This window comes from Neoarius graeffei, chromosome 4 (assembly GCF_027579695.1).
Source record: "Neoarius graeffei isolate fNeoGra1 chromosome 4, fNeoGra1.pri, whole genome shotgun sequence".
NCBI lineage: Eukaryota > Metazoa > Chordata > Actinopteri > Siluriformes > Ariidae > Neoarius > Neoarius graeffei.
In genome coordinates, this window is record NC_083572.1 from 59,526,230 (window position 1) to 59,549,624 (window position 23,395).

Here is a 23,395-nt window from a genome sequence, read left to right on the forward strand (position 1 = left end):
TTGATCTTGTTCACTGGCTTAGCTGAGAATTACTATATTTGTTTTTAAAAACAGCTCACTTCACCCAACTTTGCTGCCGTCAACATATCTTCAAGGAAGATAAATAAACAGTTGTAAAGTTTTATTGGTAAATCTAAAAAAAGTTTGCAGTAATCCATACTGAAGGATATCATAATAAAAAAGTACCCAATTACAATAACACAGAAGCACTCATTTAATTAAAAAAAGAAAATGACAGAACAGTATCAGAAGTTAGAGCTTCTTTAAAAAATTTTTTTTACATTACATGAATTAATGACCCATTTTATTTAAACAGCAGGTGATAAAAACTATACAATAAACAGCAAGAATAAATAATGCCTATATACAATGAAGCTACTTGATTGTCAATTGTATTAACTGTAGTTTACATTGTGCAATTATGGTTTTTGAACTTGTAGGAGATTTCCAAATCCCCATCTGGTTGGAGCATTCCAAACCCGTAACGGCTGGGGTCAACTGGTGGCATACGTGCATTACAATCACACAGCTCCAGGTCAAACTGTGTAAGAATCATGAGCACAAACCTAGAAGAAGTAGGTTAAGAAGTTTAGAAATTAACAGCAATCAAAGAAAACATATGGGACAAAACTCATGGAATAGTGTTTACATTTTCATGCATGTTGAGAAGAACTGTTAAGGAATCAAACATGCAATTAAACAGGTGGAATAAATAGCATTGTAAGCATGGTATGAAATAGAAGTGTAAATAACAATGTATAACAGTGTGGAAGATGCTTTGATTATTTAAGTTGTTTAAAGCATTTAATTAGTGTAGAAACCATGGCTTGAAGGACTAATACTCACCTTTTTAAAGAACAAACAGCAAAATCACGTGCAGGACACAAATTGCTCCCTGCTCCCCATGGCATGGTACCATAATTCATTTGCAGCTCCCCCTTACAGAACTTGTTCTTCTCTGTTCCATCAGAATTTAGGAAACGGTCAAACTTGAACTTCTGAAAGAACCAACAGCAGATACACAGACTCAAAGCATCTGATCATTCTGAAGAAATCTGCATCTCAGAAATCATGGTGCACATCATATATAGATTACACTGATATAGTATGTTGGGGTTTGGATGTCATAACATGTTAGAATCTTCTTCTTCTTCTTCTTCTTTTGGCTGCTCCTGTTAGGGGTCACCACAGTGGATTTGGCATAGGTTTTACACTGAATGCCCTTCCTGACACAACCCTCCCCAGTCTATCTGGGCTTAGGACTGGCACCAAGTATGCATCATCTTGTACAACTGGGTATTTTACCCAATCTGGATATTTTACCTAATCTGCATATCTTTGAACTGTGGGGGAAACCGGAGCACCCATGCAGACATGGGGAGAACATGCAAACTCCACATGGTGCTAACCACTACACCATGCTGCCCTCATAACATGCTAGAATCATTGTGACAAATTTGAGTCGGCCTTTGGGAATGTTTGTGAAATCCATGTTACTTAGTATTTAATCATCTAATATCTTCCAGCTGCATTGATCAGTAAGAAGTACAGTGATTGTGTTATGTACAATGAGGCCACAAAGTGCGGAAGCATGCTAACTCAACACTTATAGCAGTAATATCCTGGCCAAAATATCCCCTTTGTTGCATTCTCTCCTTTTGGATTAATAATGGTTTACCTAATCCAACCTGCAGGGATAAACTAGAAAGTAGTAGAGAATTATGGAAGTAACATACTATTAATTATGGGAATGAGAAATAATACATTATACAGTACCAGAAAAAAAACATTTGGACACACCTTCTAATTCAATGTTTTTTCTTTATTTTTATAAATGAAAAAAGTCACTTTATGGTTGTCGTTTCTCTTGACTTAGTTGAGCTGTTCTTGGCATAATATGGATTACTACAGTTGTAGAATAGGGCTATTTACTGTATTTATTATTTACTGTTTGATCTCAAATGCATTAAGGCAGCAAAAAAAATTGCACTAATTAACTTATGATGAGGCACACCTGTTAACTGAAAAGCATTCCAGGTGACTTCCTCATGAAGCTGGTTAAGATAATGCCAATAGTGTGCGAAGTGTCATTAAGGTAAATGATGGTTACTCTCAAGAATCTAAAATATCAAACATTTTGTTTTTAACACTTTTGTTTGCCGCATAATTCCATATAGGTTTCATGTGTTGTTTCATAGTTTTGATGTCTTCAGTATTGTTCTACAATCTAGAAAATAGCTAAAATACAGACACACTTATGAATGAGTAGGTGTGTCCAAACTTTTGACTGGTACTGTATCTATTTGTATCTAACTGCAAAGAATATTAATTACTTACCATTAAAGCTATGCTGCACCAATTTTAACTTTTCTGCTTATTTTCATTTTGTGGCCATAGGAACTGCAGGCTTTACAGAACTCTCAAGTGACAACAGATAGACCACTATGCATGTCAATTACTGCTACAGAGTAGTTTTATCACAAATGTTTTCTTTGAATATAAAATATCACAAAAGCATTCATCAAACTGTATAGCTGATGGCTGCAAGACATCCATTTCTATAGTCTGATGCCCTTAAAACCTGTGTCCCCCTCTTCTTTAAGTCTGAGACATCCAACCAAATGTTAAATCAGTGCATCATTACCCAAGGTTAGCTTAAATCGTCAGATTAAAATTCAGTTAACATATACTTTCAGAATTGAAAATAATGTTACCGTATGGGTCAGCATTATTAAAATTAAATGTCTAACACTGCTAAAGCTTTGTTATGCTACATTTATATCACAGCAAGCTGAATTCTCAAAACTGGTTGGTCAGAAGGTGCACATTATTTTTGTATAACAGCATGGTTCAGACAATAGTTCTGGGTGTAACATGAACTTTAATTAATATTAAAGCAAAACGGACTTTCGATTTCATAAAATCTGTGAAATTTAGTTCCCTCTGTAATTTGGTCATTGTGATATATGTTTATTTCTGTAATATCTAAACACACACACACACACACACACACACACACACACACACACACACACGCCATTCTGTGATTGGCAAGTTATTTAATTTGAGGGGATTCCCTAGCAAATAATGTGCATGAAATCACATGCTTTGTGCAGTCAAGCAGAGAGAGGAAGTCCAGTGTGCACATACACAGATTTTCACTGACCGTGCACTGACTGTTACATCATTTTGCCACGAGACGAGGAGCTAATCACAATATTATTCGCATTGGAATTTCAGTACTGAAGTTGTGACAGAAAATATGACAGAGCCAATGGATCCTATACATGAAATGCTGATTAGTATGTTTCTCCCTATTGTAAATATTGTAATTAATGAAGAACCATGCTGCAATTAGCCCAAATATGTATCTTTGAGGCAAACTTGAGCCTGGTCACGCATCTTGAAGTCTGTTTTTCATTGAGCATATTCTAGCCAATATTCGTTAGTTATAACAAAAATTCTGTATTGATTTCATAATGTAAATATTATTCCTGTGCATTAGATAGTTTACAAAGAAGGTCCTTTTGTTATCATTGTGATGGTGAAGACCGCTGAGCAAAAATGTGTGTAATTAGACTATACACCTACAGTGGTGCTTGAAAGTTTGTGAACCTTTTAGAATGTTCTATATTTCTGCATAAATATGACCTAAAACATCATCAGATTTTCACACAAGTCCTAAAAGTAGATAAAGAGAACCCAGTTAAACAAATGAGACAAAAATATTAGACTTGGTCATTTATTTATTGAGGAAAATGATCCAATATTACATATCTGAGTGGCAAAAGTATGTGACCCTCTAGGATTAGCAGTTAATCTCATCTCATCTCATTATCTCTAGCCGCTTTATCCTGTTCTACAGGGTCGCAGGCAAGCTGGAGCCTATCCCAGCTGACTACAGGCGAAAGGCGGGGTACACCCTGGACAAGTCGTCAGGTCATCACAGGGCTATTAGCAGTTAATTTGAAGGTGAAATTAGAGTCAGGTGTTTTCAATCAATGGGATGACAATCAGGTGTGAGTGGGCACCCTGTTTTATTTAAAGAACAGGGATCTATTAAAGTCTGATCTTCACAACACATGTTTGTGGAAGTGTATTATGGCACGAACAAAGGAGATTTCTGAGGACCTCAGAAAAAGTGTTGTTGATGCTCATCAGGCTGGAAAAGGTTACAAAACCATCCCTAAAGAGTTTGGACTCCACCAATCCACAGTCAGACAGATTGTGTACAAATAGAGGAAATTCAAGACCATTGTTACCCTCCCCAGGAGTGGTCGACCAGCAAAGATCACTCCAAGAGCAAGGCGTGTAATAGTCGGCGAGGTCAAAAAGGACCCCAGGGTAACTTCTAAGCAACTGAAGGCCTCTCTCACATTGGCTAATGTTAATGTTCATGAGTCCACCATCAGGAGAACACTGAACAACAAATGGTGTGCATGGCAGGGTTGCAAGGAGAAAGCCACTGCTCACCAAAAAGAACATTGCTGCTCATCTGCAGTTTGTTAAAGATCACATGGACAAGCCAGAAGGCTATTAGAAAAACATTTTGTGGACAGATGAGGCCAAAATAGAACTTTTTGGTTTAAATGAGAAGCATTATGCTTCGAGACAGGAAAACACTGCATTCCAGCATAAGAACCTAATCCCATCTGTGAAACATGGTGGTGGTAGTATCATGGTTTGGGCCTGTTTTGTTGCATCTGGGCCAGGACGGCTTGCCATCATTGATGGAACAAGGAATTCTGAATTATACCAGCAAATTCTAAAGGAAAATGTCAGGACATCTGTCCATGAACTGAATCTCAAGAGAGGATGGGTTATGCAGCAAGACAACGACCCTAAGCACACAAGTCGTTCTACCAAAGAATGGTTAAAGAAGAATAAAGTTAATGTTTTGGAATGGCCAAGTCAAAGTCCTGACCTTAATCCAATTGAAATGTTGTGGAAGGACCTGAAGCAAGCAGTTCATGTGAGGAAACCCACCAACATCCCAGAGTTGAAGCTGTTCTGTACAGAGGAATGGGCTAAAATTCCTCCAAGCTGGTGTGCAGGACTGATCAACAGTTACCGGAAACATTTAGTTGCAGTTATTGCTGCACAAGGGGGTCACACCAGATCCTGAAAGCAAAGGTTCACATACTTTTTGCCGCTCACAGCTATGTAATATTGGATCATTTTCCTCAATAAATAAATGACCAAGTATAAATTTTTTCTCATTTGTTTAACTGGGTTCTCTTTATCTACTTTTAGGACTTGTGTGAAAATCTGATGATGTTTTAGGTCATATTTATGCAGAAATATAGAAAATTCTAAAGGGTTCACAAACTTTCAAGCACCACTGTATATTGCACAACTTCTGGTGAACAACCCTTTGATTCACTATCATACTGTGCAGTTTATTTCGTTGAGCAAGACAGTATACGGTTCTTTTTCACTGTGGCAGCGGGGGCGTGATCAAGCACCAGTTTGTGAATGGAGCGTGAGCCTGGTGAAGGTGCTCTGTGTGTGTGTGTGTGTGTGTGTGTGTGTGTGTGCGCGCGCGTGTGCGTGCAGTGAGGATCTCATCCCCTGGCTGAAATCACGTCAGTGCAGTGGCACAGTTTATTTTGAAACTGATGAAAAGCGTGTTGTGTTAAGTGACAGTTTAAAAAATAAAAACGAAAGTGACATTGATCCTGCCTGCCTGGTTCAGTGTCCACTATATCAGGGAAGCTGTTATATTCATCTTTTGGATTTTTGTGTTTGCTAATGTTTTTGCCAAACATAGTGATCAGAAGTAATAGTTTTGGAAATATGAACACTTCACTATCTTTGTAATGCCACTAATAGACTTTCCTAAACTCGGCTTTAGTATAACCTCGTGAATTTCCTGTATAACCCACCCGTTTCATACATGAGCCCGAGGAGAGAAAAAAAATCTGTTTCCTTTCCTTTGCAATACAGGGTCTTTTCTTCTCACTTTCCGTTACTGTAGTCAGTCTTCCGTGTTTCATGCCCACACCCACGTGCTCCATTGTTCTCTCAGGTTGCAAATTTGTATCCCACAATGCGTTGCGAACGGGAAAACCCCCACGTCATGCATGATGTAGTATCTTGGTTTAGGTCACGATGAGGTAAGAAAAAAATGGCGGAGAATTTAGGGCCACGGGGCTCTAAATTCATGAATTGTTATTTAAGGGAAAAAATTAATAAAATTTGAAGTCTGTGATTCGAATTCAGTAGCTTTTTGTACACTAAAATAAATAAATAAATAAATAACTGGGTTTCAGGGAAAATTCTTTTTATGGCTTAAATTCAAAAAATCTGAAAGACAGTCTACCTTTAATGCACTTGTTCTAGCATATTATTGTTTCTGTAGTAACAGGGACTTGTACAGCACTCTAGATAATCTAAGACTCATGAAAAGATAGAAAATAATGTGTTGTTCAACAAACTAAAATGTATGATGATTTCATGCTTTTGCTTTCTCTGTAAAACGACAAGCTGCATTTTTTGAGAAGGAGAGAGAAAAAAAAACATACACTTTGGGGTGGTAATTACACTCCTCTTTGTGTTGTGCCACATCACACCACCCTGGTGTTATTCCTTACACAGTGCTACACTTGGAACCTGTAAACTAATCCTGTTGACGTTCATAGACTGTGGAGGATACACTGACAGATTGATTTTTTTTTTCTAATGAAATATGAAAAATCTATACTGGTGCATTTATTTGACTTTGAGCCCGCAGAACAGGTTGAACTGCTAAAAAGCTAAACATTCAATTCAACCAGTTCAGAGAACTGAAAAAAAAATGTGAAGACAGCTGAGTGTTTGAGCTTACCTCTGGCTCATGATGAATCTGAGGATCCATCTGTGGACTGAGGAAAGGGAAGATACAGAGGCGATCTCCATGCCGTAGAACATATTCTTGACCGCTGCTTAATTTAATCGTTTTGTCCTGCATCACATCTCTGGTGATGAGCGCAGCTGCTCTGAGGCGCAGCGTCTCCCACAGAACACTGTCTGTAACAGCAAACACAAATGTAAACATTCATATTATTGTATGAATATAAAAATGATTCAAGCATGAATATATAATATAAAAATAAGCCTTTTCAGTAATGCATGTTATTCTATTTTCATAATAAAAAACAGGCTTAAGAATTATTTGATGCAAGTTTTTGAAGGGTACAGAACAAGCTTTTTTGTTTTTAATATGATTCAATGTGCCACCACTGAAACTTACTAAACACTGGTGTGTTGTCTCTTTTGTCCAGGGGGAGGTGCTGTAATCTGCACAGCTCCTCTTTCACTGCTTTCAGAGCCTCTGGGTGAGTGAGCAAGAAGCCCAGCAACCAGAATGCTGCAGGGCCAGCATTACCCTACACACACACACACACACACACACAGTCAATACATTGGATTTACTAAATGCTTTTCCTTTAAGCAATGACAGTTCAAAATTTTGTAATCCTGGAGTTTTAGTTCCTCAGTTTTAGTTGCTTAAGTGTTTAATCCACCACCATCTGAAAACCCAGATATCACATAATAGCCTGCTCCAAGAATAATGTTGCCAGTCCTACTACTCTGACCACATCTGTCATTTTCCCAAGACCTTATTTCCTCAAAAACTAAATCTGCATTGACTTGTAATTTATACATTTTACTGTGTTAAATTTATTTACACTGTCTTCATGTTCAATACTGGAATAAATTCCAGTGGGTCAGAAACTGAATTCAAATAAGACCCAAGTCTGTGAAAGTGGAGAACATGGGGTGATGTCAGACAACTGGTGCCATAGCCCATATGGAAAAGAAATAGAAAAAAACTTATTAAAAAATATAACTTTCCATCACCTTCAGTTTATGTTTCATCTATTGTGCATCATATAAGGAATATGATTTACTCCTGAAAGTGGCCACTTTTGCATTACTGCATAAGTGCATATTGTTCTGATAAATACGCAAATCATACAAGTTTCATTTTGTTCAAATTTACTAAGGATCTTATATCTGGTTTCACTGTTGTATCCTTTACATACAAGTTTCAGACAAAGGACATACAAATTTTATAAGATTTATCGACATCTTTTCCATATGGGAGGATTGGTTCAAAAAAAAAAAGTACTTAAGATAAGTCATTTGAATGCTCAAGCCTAATGAATTTACATAACATTATATATTCAAACATCTTTTCTTGCCATGTCACTTGTCATTGGTGTCAGTTTCTCAGGAAATGGTCACAAGTTGCTGCTTGTATTTATCAGTGTCAGATAATCTGTGAAAGACACTGCTGTCAAGTCTCACAGATCTGCACGCTTCAAACTATACCAGCGTAAAAGTATGGGGCTCAGAGGTGATTCTACACTAACAGATATAGCTAATGAAGGATAAAACCAGTCTAATAGTGGTCAAGAGTGCAGTTCTCTCTAACTCTAGCAACATTAAATGCCATAATTCAGTCTTTGTGCTGATGTTTTATTTGTGGAAATGCCCACTTACTGATAAACACTGCTCATTTTGTATGTCTTTCAGTATGTACGTAAATGTTCATCACTGTGGCAGAATCTCCTCCTCATTCACCCAGGTCAAACTGACATGTTTTTCATATCCTCAGAGTATGTGAAAAGGCAGGAGAATGAACAACAGATCCATTTACAATTGTCATTTTCTATGCAAAACAAATATGTAAACTTCTTTGAATGTGTGTGTCTGGGAGAAGATTCTGACAAATTATATGTTGTGCTCCAGAATTATTGGGACACTTCATGAAAATGAGCAAAAATTAATTTTTAAAAAGAACAGTAAGTGATCTTCTGAGCTCAAAGTTTACAGCTTACTGTTCTGATTTGATCTACAGGTGTGGGAGTATTAGTAAACAAAAAAGCAGGGCAATTTTTTTTCTACAAAATACTGGTTTCACAATTATCAGCAATCATACAATTGATATTTTGTAATACCTGCCCTAGAGAGAAAAAACATCACTGAGTCATTTCTGTCCTATTTAACAAGCTTGGACTTGAAGTGGTCTGTATAGAAAATGTTATACTCTTTTATAGTCAGGTTTGCATATCTTTAACCATTTCTGCATTTATTTGGCTCATCATTTTCTTCAAAGCTCAGTCTTTGGCCAAATCTGAATCTTTTGGCAGAGGCAATCAGGTTTGAAGCTTCCTGTTACCCTGAATCACCAGCCACAAAAAAGACCCAAAGCATCAATGATCCACATTTACAGTGGGCATCAGGTGAGTTTCCTTGTACGTAGTACCTAATTTTTTTTTTAATTGCCAAACATGTTGATGTGCATGACCAAAAAGTTTGATTTTGGTTACATCTGACCATAATACACATACTAAGTTTAGAAATAACACTTGGACATCCAGCATTTTGTGAGATGCTCTCCAAAAGGGTTTCTTTCAAGAATGTTCAAAACATTATTAAAGAATGACAATTTGCTTGCATTTATTAAAAAAATTCCCTGGGGTGTCAATAGTTTTGGCACATATACAGTAGCGGTTACATACATATATATCACAGTGGCATGCAAAAGTTTGGGCACCCTTACTGAAAATGTCTATTACTGTGAATAGGTAAGTGAGCAGAAGATGAACTGATCACCAAAAGGCATAAAGGTAAAGACAACACATTTCTTTTCAGCAGTTTCTGCAAGATTTATCTATTATTTTTGTTTTGTACAATTGGAGAGTGAAAAAAGAAAAGGAACGCCATGCGAAAGTTTGGGCACCCCAATACATTTGAGTTCTCAGGTAACTTTTACCAAGGTTCCAGACCTTAATTAGCTTATTGAGCTGTGGCTTGTTCAAATTCTTCGTTAGGAAAGGTCAGATGATGCAGATTTCAAAGCTGTATAAATTCTCTGACTCCTCAAACTTGTCCCTAAAATCAACAGCCATGGGCTCCTCTAAGCAACTCCCTCGCATTCTGAAAAATAAAATAATTGATGCTCACAAAGCAGGAGAAGGCTACAAGAATGTAGCAAAGTGATTTCAGGTAGCTGTTTCCTCAGATTGTAATGTTATCAAGAAATGGCAGTTAACAGAAACAGTGGAGATCAAGGTGAGGTCTGGAAGATGAAGAAAACTTTCTGAAAGAACTGATCATTGGATTGCTAGAAAGACAAATAAAAATCCCTGTTTGACTGCAAAAGACCTTCAGAAAGATTTAGCAGACCCTGGAGTGGTGGTGTACTGTTCTACTATGCAGCGACACCTGAACAAATATGACCTTCATGGAAGAGTCAACAGAAAACCATTCCTGCATCCTAGCCACAAAATTCAGCATCTGAAGTTTGCAAATGAACATCTAAATAAGCCTGATGCATTTTGGAAACAAGTCCTGTGGACTGATGAAATCAAAATAGAACTTTTTGGCCACAATGTGCAAAGGTATGTTTGGAGAAAAAAGGGTGCCAAATTCCAGGAAAAGAACACCTCTCCAACTCTGAAGCATGTGTGTGGATCGATCATGCTTTGGGGTTGTGTTGCCGCCAGTGGCACAGGGCACCTTTCATTGGTTGAGGGAAGTATGGATTTGAATAAATACCAGCAAATTCTGGAAGCAAACATCACACCATTTGTAAAAAAGTTGAAGTTAATAAGAGGATGGGTCCTACAATAAGACGATGATCCAAAACACACCTCAAAATCTACAATGGAATACCTCAAGAGGGACAAGCTGAAGGTTTTGCCATGGCCCTCACAGTCCCCTGACCTAAACATCATTGAAAATCTGTGGATAGATCTCAAAAGAGCAGTGCATGCAAGACAGACCAAGAAACTTGTAGAACTGGAAGCCTTTCGCAAGGACGAATGTGTGAAACCCCCCCAGGTAAGAACTGAAAGATTATTAGCTGGCTACAAAAAGTGTTTACAAACTGTGATACTTGCCAAAGAGGGTGTTACTAAGTACTAACCATGTAGGGTGGCCAAACTTTTGCTTCGGGCCTTTTTCCTTTTTTGTCATTTTGAAAATGTAAAAGATGAAAATAAAACATTGTTTTTGCTTAAAATATAAAGGGAATGAGTCATTTTTAACTTTATGCCTTTTGGAGATCATTTCATCTTCAACTTGCTTAACAGTTCACAGTAACAGCAATTTTGACCAGGGGTGCCCGAACTTTTGCATACCACTGTATATATATCTCATCTCATCATCTGTAGCCACTTTATCCTGTTCTACAGGGTCGCAGGCAAGCTGGAGCCTATCCCAGCTGACAACGGGCGAAAGGCGGGGTACACCCTGGACAAGTTGCCAGGTCATCACAGGGCTGACACATAGACACAGACAACCATTCACACTCACATTCACACCTACGGTCAATTTAGAGTCACCAGTTAACCTAACCTGCATGCCTTTGGGGGAAACTGGAGCACCCAGAGGAAACCCACGCAGACACGGGGAGAATGTGCAAACTCCACACAAAAGGCCCTCGCCGGCCACAGGGCTCAAACCCAGACCTTCTTGCTGTGAGGCGACAGCGCTTAACCACTACACACACACACATTATATATATATATATATATATATATATATATATATATATATATATATATATATACACACACACACACACTATCCACATTCACTGGATATGAGCAATCATGTGCTCGGATTGGTTACTCTACTACTAGGCTATCAGCTCATATACCGTGAGTAGAGAAAAACAAAATGGTGAAGCACATCAAGTCAGATATATCACTTTCTCATTAAGTATTTAAAAGAAGTAGAAATAGCTAAAAGAATATAGTTCCCCCCCACACCAATATCTCCTTTTCCACACTCCAGCCCAGTCGGTGATGGTAATGCACCTTTATGTTGGTTTGCCAACCACCAAAAAACCCTAAAGAAGAAGAAGAAGAAAATGGCGGCGTGTGTTGCGGAACCAATCGAGGAAGAAATAAAAACTCTACTCAAAAACAACCCCTCCCCCCAAAAATACAAAAAAAAGCAATATCTATCTATGTGTGTGTGTTAGAACAAAGATGACTAGTTTATTATGTTGTTTGAGAGGACACTTTGAAATATTGTGTGTATTTTCTTCCAATAATTTTATTTTATAAAAATTCAGATGCTTTAAAATCTAATTGAGTATGATCAATTCTTGTCTTCACATGTTTGTTTGATGTTGGATGCTGTGTGATTGGGGCAGTAGCAGGTCAGGTGCACTTTTCATACTTCACAACTATTGCATCATACTCCCCGAGTTTGACAGATAAACAGCCCTGACACATTCTGTCTCATTTGTGCTCTTTTTCCCACTGACTACCTCACACACACACACACACACACACACACACACACACACACACACACACACACACACACACATGCATGAGCAAATTAATTAAGGCCAGGAATTTCCTTTCTCTTTTTATAAATGTATATCTACCATATTTGTTTTGGTGTTGCACAGGAGGGTTTAGGGAAAAAATATTCTTACACTTTGTGTGTGAGAAATACCACACTGATGCTGCTCACCTGTGTAACCCATAGCTGGAGAAGCATGGCTCGTTGCTGGGTCTGTTTGTCCAAACCTTGCTCTTCTAGCTGCTGTATATAGGTCTGAATCCATGACTGAGCCTCTGTTCCCATGAAAAACCGGTTTGTACACAACAACTGCCATAGCCGCTTTCGTGCTGAGTGAGCAACTTTCAACTCGTCTAATATGCGCGCGCACACACACACACACACACACACACACACACACACACACACACACACGCACTTTAGTGCAAAAGTTTAGTACATATTTCAGAAAAGGAATACCTTTTATTCTTGTTTTATCTACTTCCTTTCTCATAATTATGAGAATGACAAGAGTTCTTGGTTGTTTCTTTTCCTACTTCAAAATACCTCTTTGTGCAGAACATCGTGCCAGTTTTGGTAAGATCTTGTCAAACTGCCGAAACTTCTCATAAACCTCAGTCATTTCAGCACTGTTATTATCCTCTGTGCTAAACAGGGTATGATAACCAGCCCTAAATAGAGAGGGAGAAAGAGTGATCAATATTCACAACTTAATTTGATGAGCAGAATCTCTCTCATATATATAAGCATGTGCTTTTATGACACTTGCATATTGTACAGTTTGTGAGATGGGCTTCTGTGAGATATTCTAAACATTATTAAAGAATGACAATTTGCTTGCATTTATTTATTTAAAAGATCCCCAGGGGTACCAATAATTTTGGCACATATACAGTAGTTTTGAGAGAAAATCTAAAATTCTAATGACAATATCTTCTTCTGCAGTGGCACTAGTAACCGCTTCCTTTGTGAAACTATATAGACCGAAAATTTTAAATAAAATTATTTATATAAATTTATAAAATTATTTATAATTATAAAATTATTTATATAAAATTATTTTCAGTCCACATGGCTTCACCAAGGAAGCAGTTACTAGTGCCACTGGAGCAGTATATAGTACATCTGTAATGGTCTGCTGACTGCCAAGTCACACCCTGAAAATTCTTAAGTTTACAGACGGCTTCTGTCAGGATGAGTGTGTGGCACAATTATTATACTTGTTTGGCAGAATATTAAGTTCACACTTCTATCTTGTTTACATAATACTAAATATGCGAACATACTTGAAGAGCATGCTGTAACAGAAGTCAAAAAGTCTGTCCTTTTTCCATTCTGTTGGGTTCTGTGTCTTTACAGATGCCATGAGAAACTGGAGGTTGTTCTGCATTAAGCTGTGGAGTCGAGACAGATTGCGTCTGTCGTTAAAGTACCTGAAAACACAGACAGACAGATACCAGAATAGTTCCTTATTTCTATCTGGACAACACACACACACACACACACACACTAAAAAAAAAACTGAAATAACCACACCAATTGACATTAATTTACAAAGAAATTACAAGCTTCCACGTGGGTTTCTTCCGGGTGCTCCGGTTTCCCCCACAGTCCAAAGACATGCAGGTTAGGTTAACTGGTGACTCTAAATTGACCGTAGGTGTGAATGTGAGTGTGAATGGTTGTCTGTGTCTATGTGTCGGCCCTGTGATGACCTGGCGACTTGTCCAGGGTGTACCCCGCCTTTCACCCGTAGTCAGCTGGGATAGGCTCCAGCTTGCCTGTGACCCTGTAGAACAGGATAACGTGGCTAGAGATAATGAGATGAGATGAATTACAAGCTTGGCATTTATGTATGAACTGTTGCAACTTGCAGGTGCTACAATCTTCTATAATAAATATCAGGTCTCCAAAGCACTGTTCATTTTATTGAACTTTATAAATATAATAAAGTTATTTTATTAAAATATGTATGGTTTAGAAATATAAAAAAATAATAATGCATTATAGGGACTGTTGATCAAGTCTAGTCTGAAACACCTACTGGTCCACTCTGTTTCTCTCAGATACTTGGTCATGATTAGGCATCTGAAGGTTGAAGATTCTGTCCATTAAAAGTTGGCTATAGTGAGTCAGATCGAGGGATTCGGTGTCTGCGAGCACAGCATCATAGCAATTGGAATCCAGTAGGACAGTCACATAATGACCAGCCGCACACACCTGTAGATTGAATCAGTGCAGTAAATTTTCTTAAGTAGTCACATCGAAACAATGACCCATCAAAATGCTCAGCATGTCCCTCCTTCACAGTAGGCTTACTCTGTGCCAGAAACTACATGATGTCATGTCATAGTAATGCAGCTGACACACTGACTAACAATATTTTCTATGCCAAGCATTCCAGAGAAAAATTATGAAATATATAAAGTTGTTTAGTTTGAGATGTAAGGTGATAGTGTGTCTATACAAATTAAGCATTCTTCAGCAGTGTAGTTTGTAAGCAAGGTTAAATTTGCCCCAAAAGAAGATATTACTCAAGAGTTACAGTGTTAAAACTATTTCTTAGCCTAAAGTTACAAGTCGGGCGGCACGGTGGTGTAGTGGTTAGCACTGTCACCTCACAGCAAGAAGGTCCGGGTTCGAGCCCTGTGGCCGGCGAGAGCCTTTCTGTGCGGAGTTTGCATGTTCTCCCCGTGTCTGCGTGGGTTTCCCCCACAGTCCAAAGACATGCAGGTTAGGTTAACTGGTGACTCTAAATTGACCGTAGGTGTGAATGGTTGTCTGTGTCTATGTGTCAGCCCTGTGATGACCTAGCGACTTGTCCAGGGTGTACCCCGCCTTTCGCCCGTAGTCAGCTGGGATAGGCTCCAGCTTGCCTGCGACCCTGTAGAAGGATAAAGCGGCTAGAGATAATGAGATGAGATGAGATGAGTCACATCGAAACAATGACCCATCAAAATGCTCAGCATGTCCCTCCTTCACAGTAGGCTTACTCTGTGCCAGAAACTACATGATGTCATGTCATAGTAATGCAGCTGACACACTGACTAACAATATTTTCTATGCCAAGCATTCCAGAGAAAAATTATGAAATATATAAAGTTGTTTAGTTTGAGATGTAAGGTGATAGTGTGTCTATACAAATTAAGCATTCTTCAGCAGTGTAGTTTGTAAGCAAGGTTAAATTTGCCCCAAAAGAAGATATTACTCAAGAGTTACAGTGTTAAAACTATTTCTTAGCCTAAAGTTACAAGTCGGGCGGCACGGTGGTGTAGTGGTTAGCGCTGTCACCTCACAGCAAGAAGGTCCGGGTTCGAGCCCTGTGGCCGGCGAGAGCCTTTCTGTGCGGAGTTTGCATGTTCTCCCCGTGTCTGCGTGGGTTTCCCCCACAGTCCAAAGACATGCAGGTTAGGTTAACTGGTGACTCTAAATTGACCGTAGGTGTGAATGGTTGTCTGTGTCTATGTGTCAGCCCTGTGATGACCTAGCGACTTGTCCAGGGTGTACCCCGCCTTTCGCCCGTAGTCAGCTGGGATAGGCTCCAGCTTGCCTGCGACCCTGTAGAAGGATAAAGCGGCTAGAGATAATGAGATGAGATGAGATGAGTCACATCGAAACAATGACCCATCAAAATGCTCAGCATGTCCCTCCTTCACAGTAGGCTTACTCTGTGCCAGAAACTACATGATGTCATGTCATAGTAATGCAGCTGACACACTGACTAACAATATTTTCTATGCCAAGCATTCCAGAGAAAAATTATGAAATATATAAAGTTGTTTAGTTTGAGATGTAAGGTGATAGTGTGTCTATACAAATTAAGCATTCTTCAGCAGTGTAGTTTGTAAGCAAGGTTAAATTTGCCCCCAAAAAAGATATTACTCAAGAGTTACAGTGTTAAAACTATTTCTTAGCCTAAAGTTACAAGTCGGGCGGCACGGTGGTGTAGTGGTTAGCGCTGTCACCTCACAGCAAGAAGGTCCGGGTTCGAGCCCTGTGGCCGGCGAGAGCCTTTCTGTGCGGAGTTTGCATGTTCTCCCCGTGTCTGCGTGGGTTTCCCCCACAGTCCAAAGACATGCAGGTTAGGTTAACTGGTGACTCTAAATTGACCGTAGGTGTGAATGGTTGTCTGTGTCTATGTGTCAGCCCTGTGATGACCTAGCGACTTGTCCAGGGTGAACCCCGCCTTTCGCCCGTAGTCAGCTGGGATAGGCTCCAGCTTGCCTGCGACCCTGTAGAACAGGATAAAGCGACTAGAGATAATGAGATGCGATGAGAAAGTTACAAGTCATAATGACTCATTCACGGTCTTTCATGTAGAATGATGAAATGAAGCATTGTGCAGTGGATCATTTGAATTTGAACACCAGGTTGGACAGAAAAGACAGGCAATAATTGTTTAGAAAATAACTTACTGTAAAAATGTCTCCATGCTTTTCTTTCATCTGTGTTAAGAACTTGGCAACATCTTTCCCAAACTCAAGGGCATAGCCAAGCCAGGGAATTCGGCCTTTATCCAAAGGGGGCTCGTTTTTTTGCCTTCAGAAAGAATAAACTACTTGAAATACAATGACTTATAAATAGCAGCATTATTATTATTCGGTTGGAACGAGGAAACAAATTGAGGTTAGTGTCAAAATCGATAATATTATTTAAAAAATAGCAGGAAAAGAGTGCGCCACATGCTTTAAGTTGTGCGCAAAATTGCATCTTACTAAATAATCCACGACACTCGGATCTGCAGCACAACTGTGTGGTGGTGTATGTTGCTCGAAACTCAGTAAAGCCTGAACATGCATAATGTGAGGACACTTTGCCTCACTGACTCACCTCGTGCGCCTGGTGTAGAGTAAAAGCGCTGCGGAAAGAACTCCGACTAACCCCAACACCAGTGTCAACATCATTCCGTACAGCTCGCGTCTTTTCGAAGTCAGAATGTTTGCATACAGCATGCGATCGCATTTAAACAGCACGCAGTCTCAGCGCTACCCACGTCACTCATGATTACGAAATTAAGGACTGAATTAAGCTGAAAGTGGGTGGGGTCTCGATGACAGGTTGCTCTTCTTGATCACAGAGACTGAAAGAGTGACACATGGAACGAAACTAAGGAAATCTCATGAGACTATGATGCACTTAAATGGTCTGAACAAATAAAAGAATAGTTTCTGCAATTTGTTATCGAAATCAGAAGCTCTTTATACAGTGCCCGCCACAATTATTGGCACCCCTTGGAAAGATTAGAAAGAAAGAAAGAAAGAAAGAAAGAAAGAAAGCACAACTTTATTCATCACACACTTGTGAAATTCCTCTCTGCATTTCATCCATCTGAAGCAGTGAACACACACATGAGCAATGAGCACACATACATACCCAGAGCAGTGGGCAGCCATGCTAACAGCGCCCAGGGAGCAGTTAGGAGTTAGGTACTTCGCTCAAGGGCACCTCAGCCCAAGGCCGTCCCATATTAACCTAACCACATGTCTTTGGGGGAAACCGGAGCACCCGGAGGAAACCCACACAGACAACATGCAAACTCCACACAGAAAGGCCCCCACCGGCTGCTGGGCCTGAACCCAGAACCTTCTTGCTGTGAGGCAACCGTGCTAACCACTTACACCACTGTGTTGCTAGGGCTAGAAATAATCCACCTTTTGGTGAAATAGTTTCATCTCACACTGAAAGAAAAAAGACAAAAGTCCAACTTTTAATTGAAATAAATTTATTCAAAGAAAAACAAACCCCTCATCAAGAAAGTTTTTTTTCCCAATAAAAACACGTCACTATTATTGGCACCTCTGCATTTAATACTTTGTACAACCTCCCTTTGCCAATGAAACAGCACTGAGTCTTCTCCTATAACATTTTATAAGGTTGGAAAATACAGAACAGAGCATCTGAGACTCTTTACACTCTCCTCTTTACCCCACCCCACAGGTTTTCAATGGGGTTCAGGTCAGGGGACTGAGATGGCCATGGCAGAAGCTTGATTCTCTGGTCGGCTAACCATTTTTGTGTTGATTTGGACATATGCTTCGGATCATTGTCCTACTGGCAGATCCACTAATGACCCAGTTTTAGTTTCCTGACAGAGGCAGCCAGATTCTGATTTAAAATGTCCTGCAATTTCATGGAGTTCATGATGCCATGTACCCTAACAATATTTCCAGGGCTTTTGAAGGAAAAACAGCCCCAAAACATCACAGAACCTCGACCATATATTACAGTTGGCATTGTGTTCTTTCCATTATAGTCATCCTGTCACAATCCAGCCCAGAACTTCCAAATCCTGACCTACACCTTCACGCTCCACTCTGTGTTTTCCCTGTTCTTCCCACGCTGTGCTAGCACACCTGCTACACATTTGCCATTAGCCACGCTATATAAACACACCAAGGAGAATTACTCACTGTGGATAAATCCTCGCCGTTAGATTTGGTAAGTTCACGTTCATGCTCTCGCTCTGTTCCCCAATTTGGATTATGTTTTTTGACTACGATTTTTGCCTGCTGATTTTTGGGTTTTGTTACTGGGACTTTGATTCAGGACTCTGTTATTTTTCCAGCTCTATTTTTTTCCCTGGGATTATTATGTCACTCTGCTCTCGATCTGTCTTGCTGGATTTCACCAAGTGTGTTTCGGACTGTGCTGCTGTGCCTGCTTCCTGCCTGTTCTCCTCACAAGCCAACTTATCAGGTATGCCTTAGTTAATTTCCAGTAGTTGTATATTGGGTCCAATCTGTTCCCGTGGCCTCTGGGTTGTGACAGAATTTATCCGCCACACCATGGACCCAGCAGACTACGATGCACTCAAATGTGCATTGGCTAAGCAGGGCTCAGTTCTCAGATCTCATCAGCAAGAGATCATAGCTGTTCGTCAGAGCATGTCTTCCATCACTGATAACCTACAAAGATTCTCCTCACAGCCTTCATGCTTCAATCGCGGGCCAACCAGCACCAGTTCCAACTAATCAACTGGCCGCTCCAGCCTCCCCCCCATGAGCCTCAATTAACTGCTCCACAGCCATATGATGGTGCACCCGGGACCTGCCATTCGTTCCTCTCACAGTGCTCCTTAGCCATGGAACTTCAGGCATCTGCCTTCCCATCTGAGAGCTCCCGTGTAGCTTAGTCATCACACTCTTTACAGAAAAGGCACTTGGAGTGGGGAACAGCTGTTTGGGATATCAGGGCACCCTGCTGTTCGAGTTTCAGGGAGTTCACTGAGGAGATGCAGAAGGTTTTTGACCATTTGCCCAAGGGCAGGGAGGCAGCGAGACAGCTGATGGAGCTGAAGCAAGGTGCCCATTCAGTTCATGATTATACCATCGAATTCCGGACTCTTGCTGCAGCAGTTGACTGGAATGCAAGCGCCTTGTATGATGCCTTCTTTCATGGGCTAAATCATGCCATCCTGGATAAGACTGCACCTCATGACCTTCCTGACAGACTAGATGACTTGGCAGACCTGGCCAGTCAGGTGGACACGTGTCCTCTGCTGCGCAATCAGAAAAGGGACTGGAGGTGGAGCTGAAGGGTCAAGCCCAGGACCATCACCTCTCCATCAGAGGGTGCCAACCCCAGTGAGTCAGAGCCCATGCAATTAGGCAGAACCCAAGTAACTCCAGAGAAAATAAGATGCCATCGAGAAACTAGTTCCTGTTTTTATTGTGGACAGTTTGGACATTTAATCTCCCGCTGCCCAGTAAAAAGCTCTTCCCACCAGTAAATGTGGAGATATGGGTGTGCATCTCTACACACACTTTCCTTGCCGCTAGGTCAATGCTGACCATGGAGACTACAGTCCAAAATAAAATCCAGTCTGTTCAAGCCCTCATTGATTCCGGTGTGGACCAGAGCTTTATCAGGACTTCCCGGGCAGAAGAATTGGGCATCCCCTTGTGTCAGCTAGATTGCCCCCTTGTTACCAGAGTGCTGAACTCAGTCCCATTTCCTGTGTCTCTGACCCTGTCACTTTGGAAGTTTCAGGTAGTCATGTTGAATCAATTTTGTTCTACACCATGAGCGACTCCCTTGAGTTTACTGTTCTTGGCCTTCCCTGGTTACACCTCCACAACCCCCACATTAACTGGAGTGATGGGACCATTCTCTCTTGGAGTATCTGCAGCCTGGCCTCCTGCCTATCTTCTGCTCAGACTCCTCTGGCCCCTCTTGTCATTAGTCCTGATGAGACAATAGAACTTTCTAACATGCCCCTCAAATATCTGGACCTTCGTTTGGTGTTCAGTAAGGCTCATGCTACCTCTCTTCTTCCACACCAGCCCTATGATTGTGCCATAAAGCTGTTACCTGGAACCACACCTCCCAGGGTCGTATATACTCTATTTCCCCCCTGGAGTGGGAGGCCATGGACAAATACATCTCTGAGTTTCTAGCAGCTGGTATCATTCATCCATCATCCTCTCCAGCAGGAGCAGAGTTCCTTCTTTGTGGAGAAGAAAGACAAGTTCCTCAGGCCCTGCATTGACTACTGGGGACTTAATGTGATCACTGTCAAGAACTGCTATCCCCTACTACTCATGTCCACTGCCTTTGAGTTACTTCAGTTTTTTACCAAGCTGGATAGCATAATGCCTACCACCTGGTATGAATAAAAGAAGATGAATGGAAGATGGCATTTAACGCCCCTACAGGTCACTATGAATACCTGGTTCTTCTCTTTGGGCTCACTAACACCCCCTCTCTCTTTCAAGCCCTGATCAACAATGCCTTATGAGATTTCATTAACCAGTTCGTCTTTGTTTATCTTGATGATATCCTCACCTTCTCCCCCACATTGGAGACCCGTTGGTCCATGTCAGACAGGTCCTGCAATGACTCTTAGAGAATCAGCTCTTTGCCAAAGCGGAGATGTGTGAGTTTTACAAGTGTACTGTGTCCTTCTTGGACTTTGTGTTTTCCCCTGGGGTGATCCAAATGGACCCTGACAAGGTTAAGGCAGTCATTGAGTGGCCTGTTCCCTCTTCCCATAAGGAACTGCAGCACTTTTTGGGGTTTGCTAATTTCTATCGAAGGTTTATCAGGAACTATAACGCCATCACCACTCCCCTGACTGAACTCACATCCTCTAAACACCCCTTCTCGTGGACTGGCTATGCTGAGAGAGCCTTCCCTTTTCTTAAGAGCAGATTCACCATAGCACCAGTTCTTATCATCCCTGACCCTGCCATTAAGTTCATCCTCAAAGTGGATGCCTCTGACACACCTCTGGGCATCAAAGCTGGACTATCCCAGAGGTCAGCCAGGGATAACAAGGTGCACCCTGCACATTTTTTTCTCATTACATGACTCCAATGGAACGCAACTATGGCACTGGTGACCAGGAACTACTAGCTATTAAGCTGGCCCTGGAGGAGTGGAGGCAATGGTTGGAGGGGACTAAGTTTGCATTCATCATATGGACTGATCATAAAAACCTCAAGTACCTCAGGTCGGCTAAACACCTCAACATGCATCAAGCCAGGTGGTCATTGTTTTTCTCCCACTTCAACTTTGTGCTCTCCTTTAGACCAAGTTCTAAGAATATCAAGCCAGATGCTCTTTCCAGGCAGTTTTCTCTGAATGCTCAGCAAGGCACCGCAGACCCCATCCTCCCTGCCCATTGTCTCATGGCTGCCGCCCGACTTGACATAGAAACTGCTGTCCAAAATACTCTGCCCAGTGATTCAGGACCAGGTAACAGTCCTCCCAAGTGTCTGTATGCACCCCCTTGTGTGCATTCCCAAGTGCTTCCAGCCCCTTCTCCCTCCCTTCCAAGGCCCCTCCCCCTCCCAGGATCAGCGATGGATGGGAGGCCTACACAGTCAGAAAACTAGGTCCGTCGAAGAGGTCGGGGTTACAGTATCTGGTTGACTGGGAGGGCTACGGCCCAGAGGAGAGGTGTTGGGTGCTGGCAGGTTTCATCCTTGACCCTGCGCTCATTAGAGATTTCCACTGCAAGAATCCAGGAGCTCTGTCTGGGACACCCAGAGGCACCCATAAGGGGGGATACTGTCACGATTCAGCCCGGAACTTCCAAATCCTGACCTGTGCCTTTGCGCTCCACTCCATGTTTTCCCTGTTCTCCCTGCACTGCATGAGCACACCTGCTACACATTTGCTATTAGGCACACTATATAAATACACCAAGGAGAATTACTTATCACGGATAAATACTCACTGTTAGGTTTATGAAGTTCACGTTCATGCTCTCACTCTGTTCCCTGATTTGCATTATGTTTTTGGACTACAATTTTTACCTGCCGATTTTTGGGTTTTGTTACTGGGACTTTGACTTGGGACTCTGTTATTTTTCTGGCTCCATTTTTTCCTGTCACTCTGCCCATGCAGACAAACAAATTCCTGGCTGCTGCATGCTTGCTATGCACATTGCATATGGCGCAACGCATCACTCACTTCTGCTGGCTCCAGTGCTGAAAGTGAAAGTACCTAATACAAGCTTGACACTTACTGTGGAGTAAGCTCTTTGGGATGGTGCTTCTGACTTTTGTTTCCAGATTGTAGGAACTGCTCCATGTACCAGAGGTCACTCAAATCCTTCTATGTGAATTTGCCTGACAAATTTATCTTTTTCAAAATGTATGGAGCAGACACCAAATTGTCCTGTCCGTACAAATCAAACCCATTCATTTTGTAAGTGTCCTGCCAACTTTGGGCAATAATGGATCAAAATTCCACTTTTTTAATCAGCTACACTTGAACAGACTTGAACAGCACACCTCTTAGGAGGCATGCTTTGGTTTTAATTTTGTTTTGGAATAAATAATTAGTTAAAAATGTGCTACACTTTGCAAAGCAGACAAAGCCAAAAATGCTGCAAACTTTCAAGCATTGCGCATATGATGTCACTTCCTTTGAATTAACAATAACTTACCAGGAACACATTCATGTAATGGCAGACTCAAAGAGCCAAACTTTACCAACTAAATAGAACATGTTCCCGGTCTCGTATTAAAATACAATTTAGAAAGTAAACTATCAAACATATCTAGTTTTATAAGGTATAATTTCCAGGGGTGACATCATTTTCATGAGACTAGCACTTTAAAGTTTATCTAAACGT

General features: G+C 40.8%; 2 protein-coding genes across 2 annotated transcripts; one reads left to right on the top strand and one right to left on the bottom strand.

Annotated features, from left to right (window-relative positions):
* Nucleotides 1–190: 190 nt before the first annotated feature.
* On the bottom strand, nucleotides 191–17,323 carry ptgis (prostaglandin I2 (prostacyclin) synthase). The gene is made up of 10 exons (XM_060919422.1): nucleotides 17,143–17,323; nucleotides 16,728–16,851; nucleotides 14,357–14,532; nucleotides 13,599–13,745; nucleotides 12,859–12,983; nucleotides 12,484–12,665; nucleotides 7,232–7,367; nucleotides 6,827–7,008; nucleotides 847–998; nucleotides 191–566 (listed from the first exon to the last, which is right to left on the bottom strand). Exons 1-10 carry the CDS (start codon nucleotides 17,262–17,264, stop codon nucleotides 407–409), a joined length of 1,506 nt encoding a protein of 501 aa, XP_060775405.1. The 5' UTR covers nucleotides 17,265–17,323; the 3' UTR covers nucleotides 191–406.
* A 3,860-nt stretch (nucleotides 17,324–21,183) lies between these two features.
* LOC132884594 (uncharacterized) lies at nucleotides 21,184–21,853 on the top strand. The gene is made up of 2 exons (XM_060918443.1): nucleotides 21,184–21,588; nucleotides 21,842–21,853. The coding sequence occupies exons 1-2, from the start codon at nucleotides 21,184–21,186 to the stop codon at nucleotides 21,851–21,853; spliced, it is 417 nt and encodes a 138-aa protein (XP_060774426.1).
* The last annotated feature ends 1,542 nt before the right edge of the window (nucleotides 21,854–23,395 follow it).

Excerpts from the sequence above, each read along its gene's own strand:
- ptgis (XM_060919422.1), bottom strand. The coding sequence starts at position 17,264 with ATGCTGTATGCAAACATTCTGACTTCGAAAAGACGCGAGCTGTACGGA. Across the intron at positions 7,368-12,483 it reads TCCAGCTATGGGTTACACAG|GGTAATGCTGGCCCTGCAGC; the intron begins GTGAGCAGCATC and ends GTGTGTGTGTAG. Across the intron at positions 999-6,826 it reads AGATTCATCATGAGCCAGAG|AAGTTCAAGTTTGACCGTTT; the intron begins GTAAGCTCAAAC and ends TGGTTCTTTCAG.
- LOC132884594 (XM_060918443.1), top strand. The coding sequence starts at position 21,184 with ATGTGTGAGTTTTACAAGTGTACTGTGTCCTTCTTGGACTTTGTGTTT.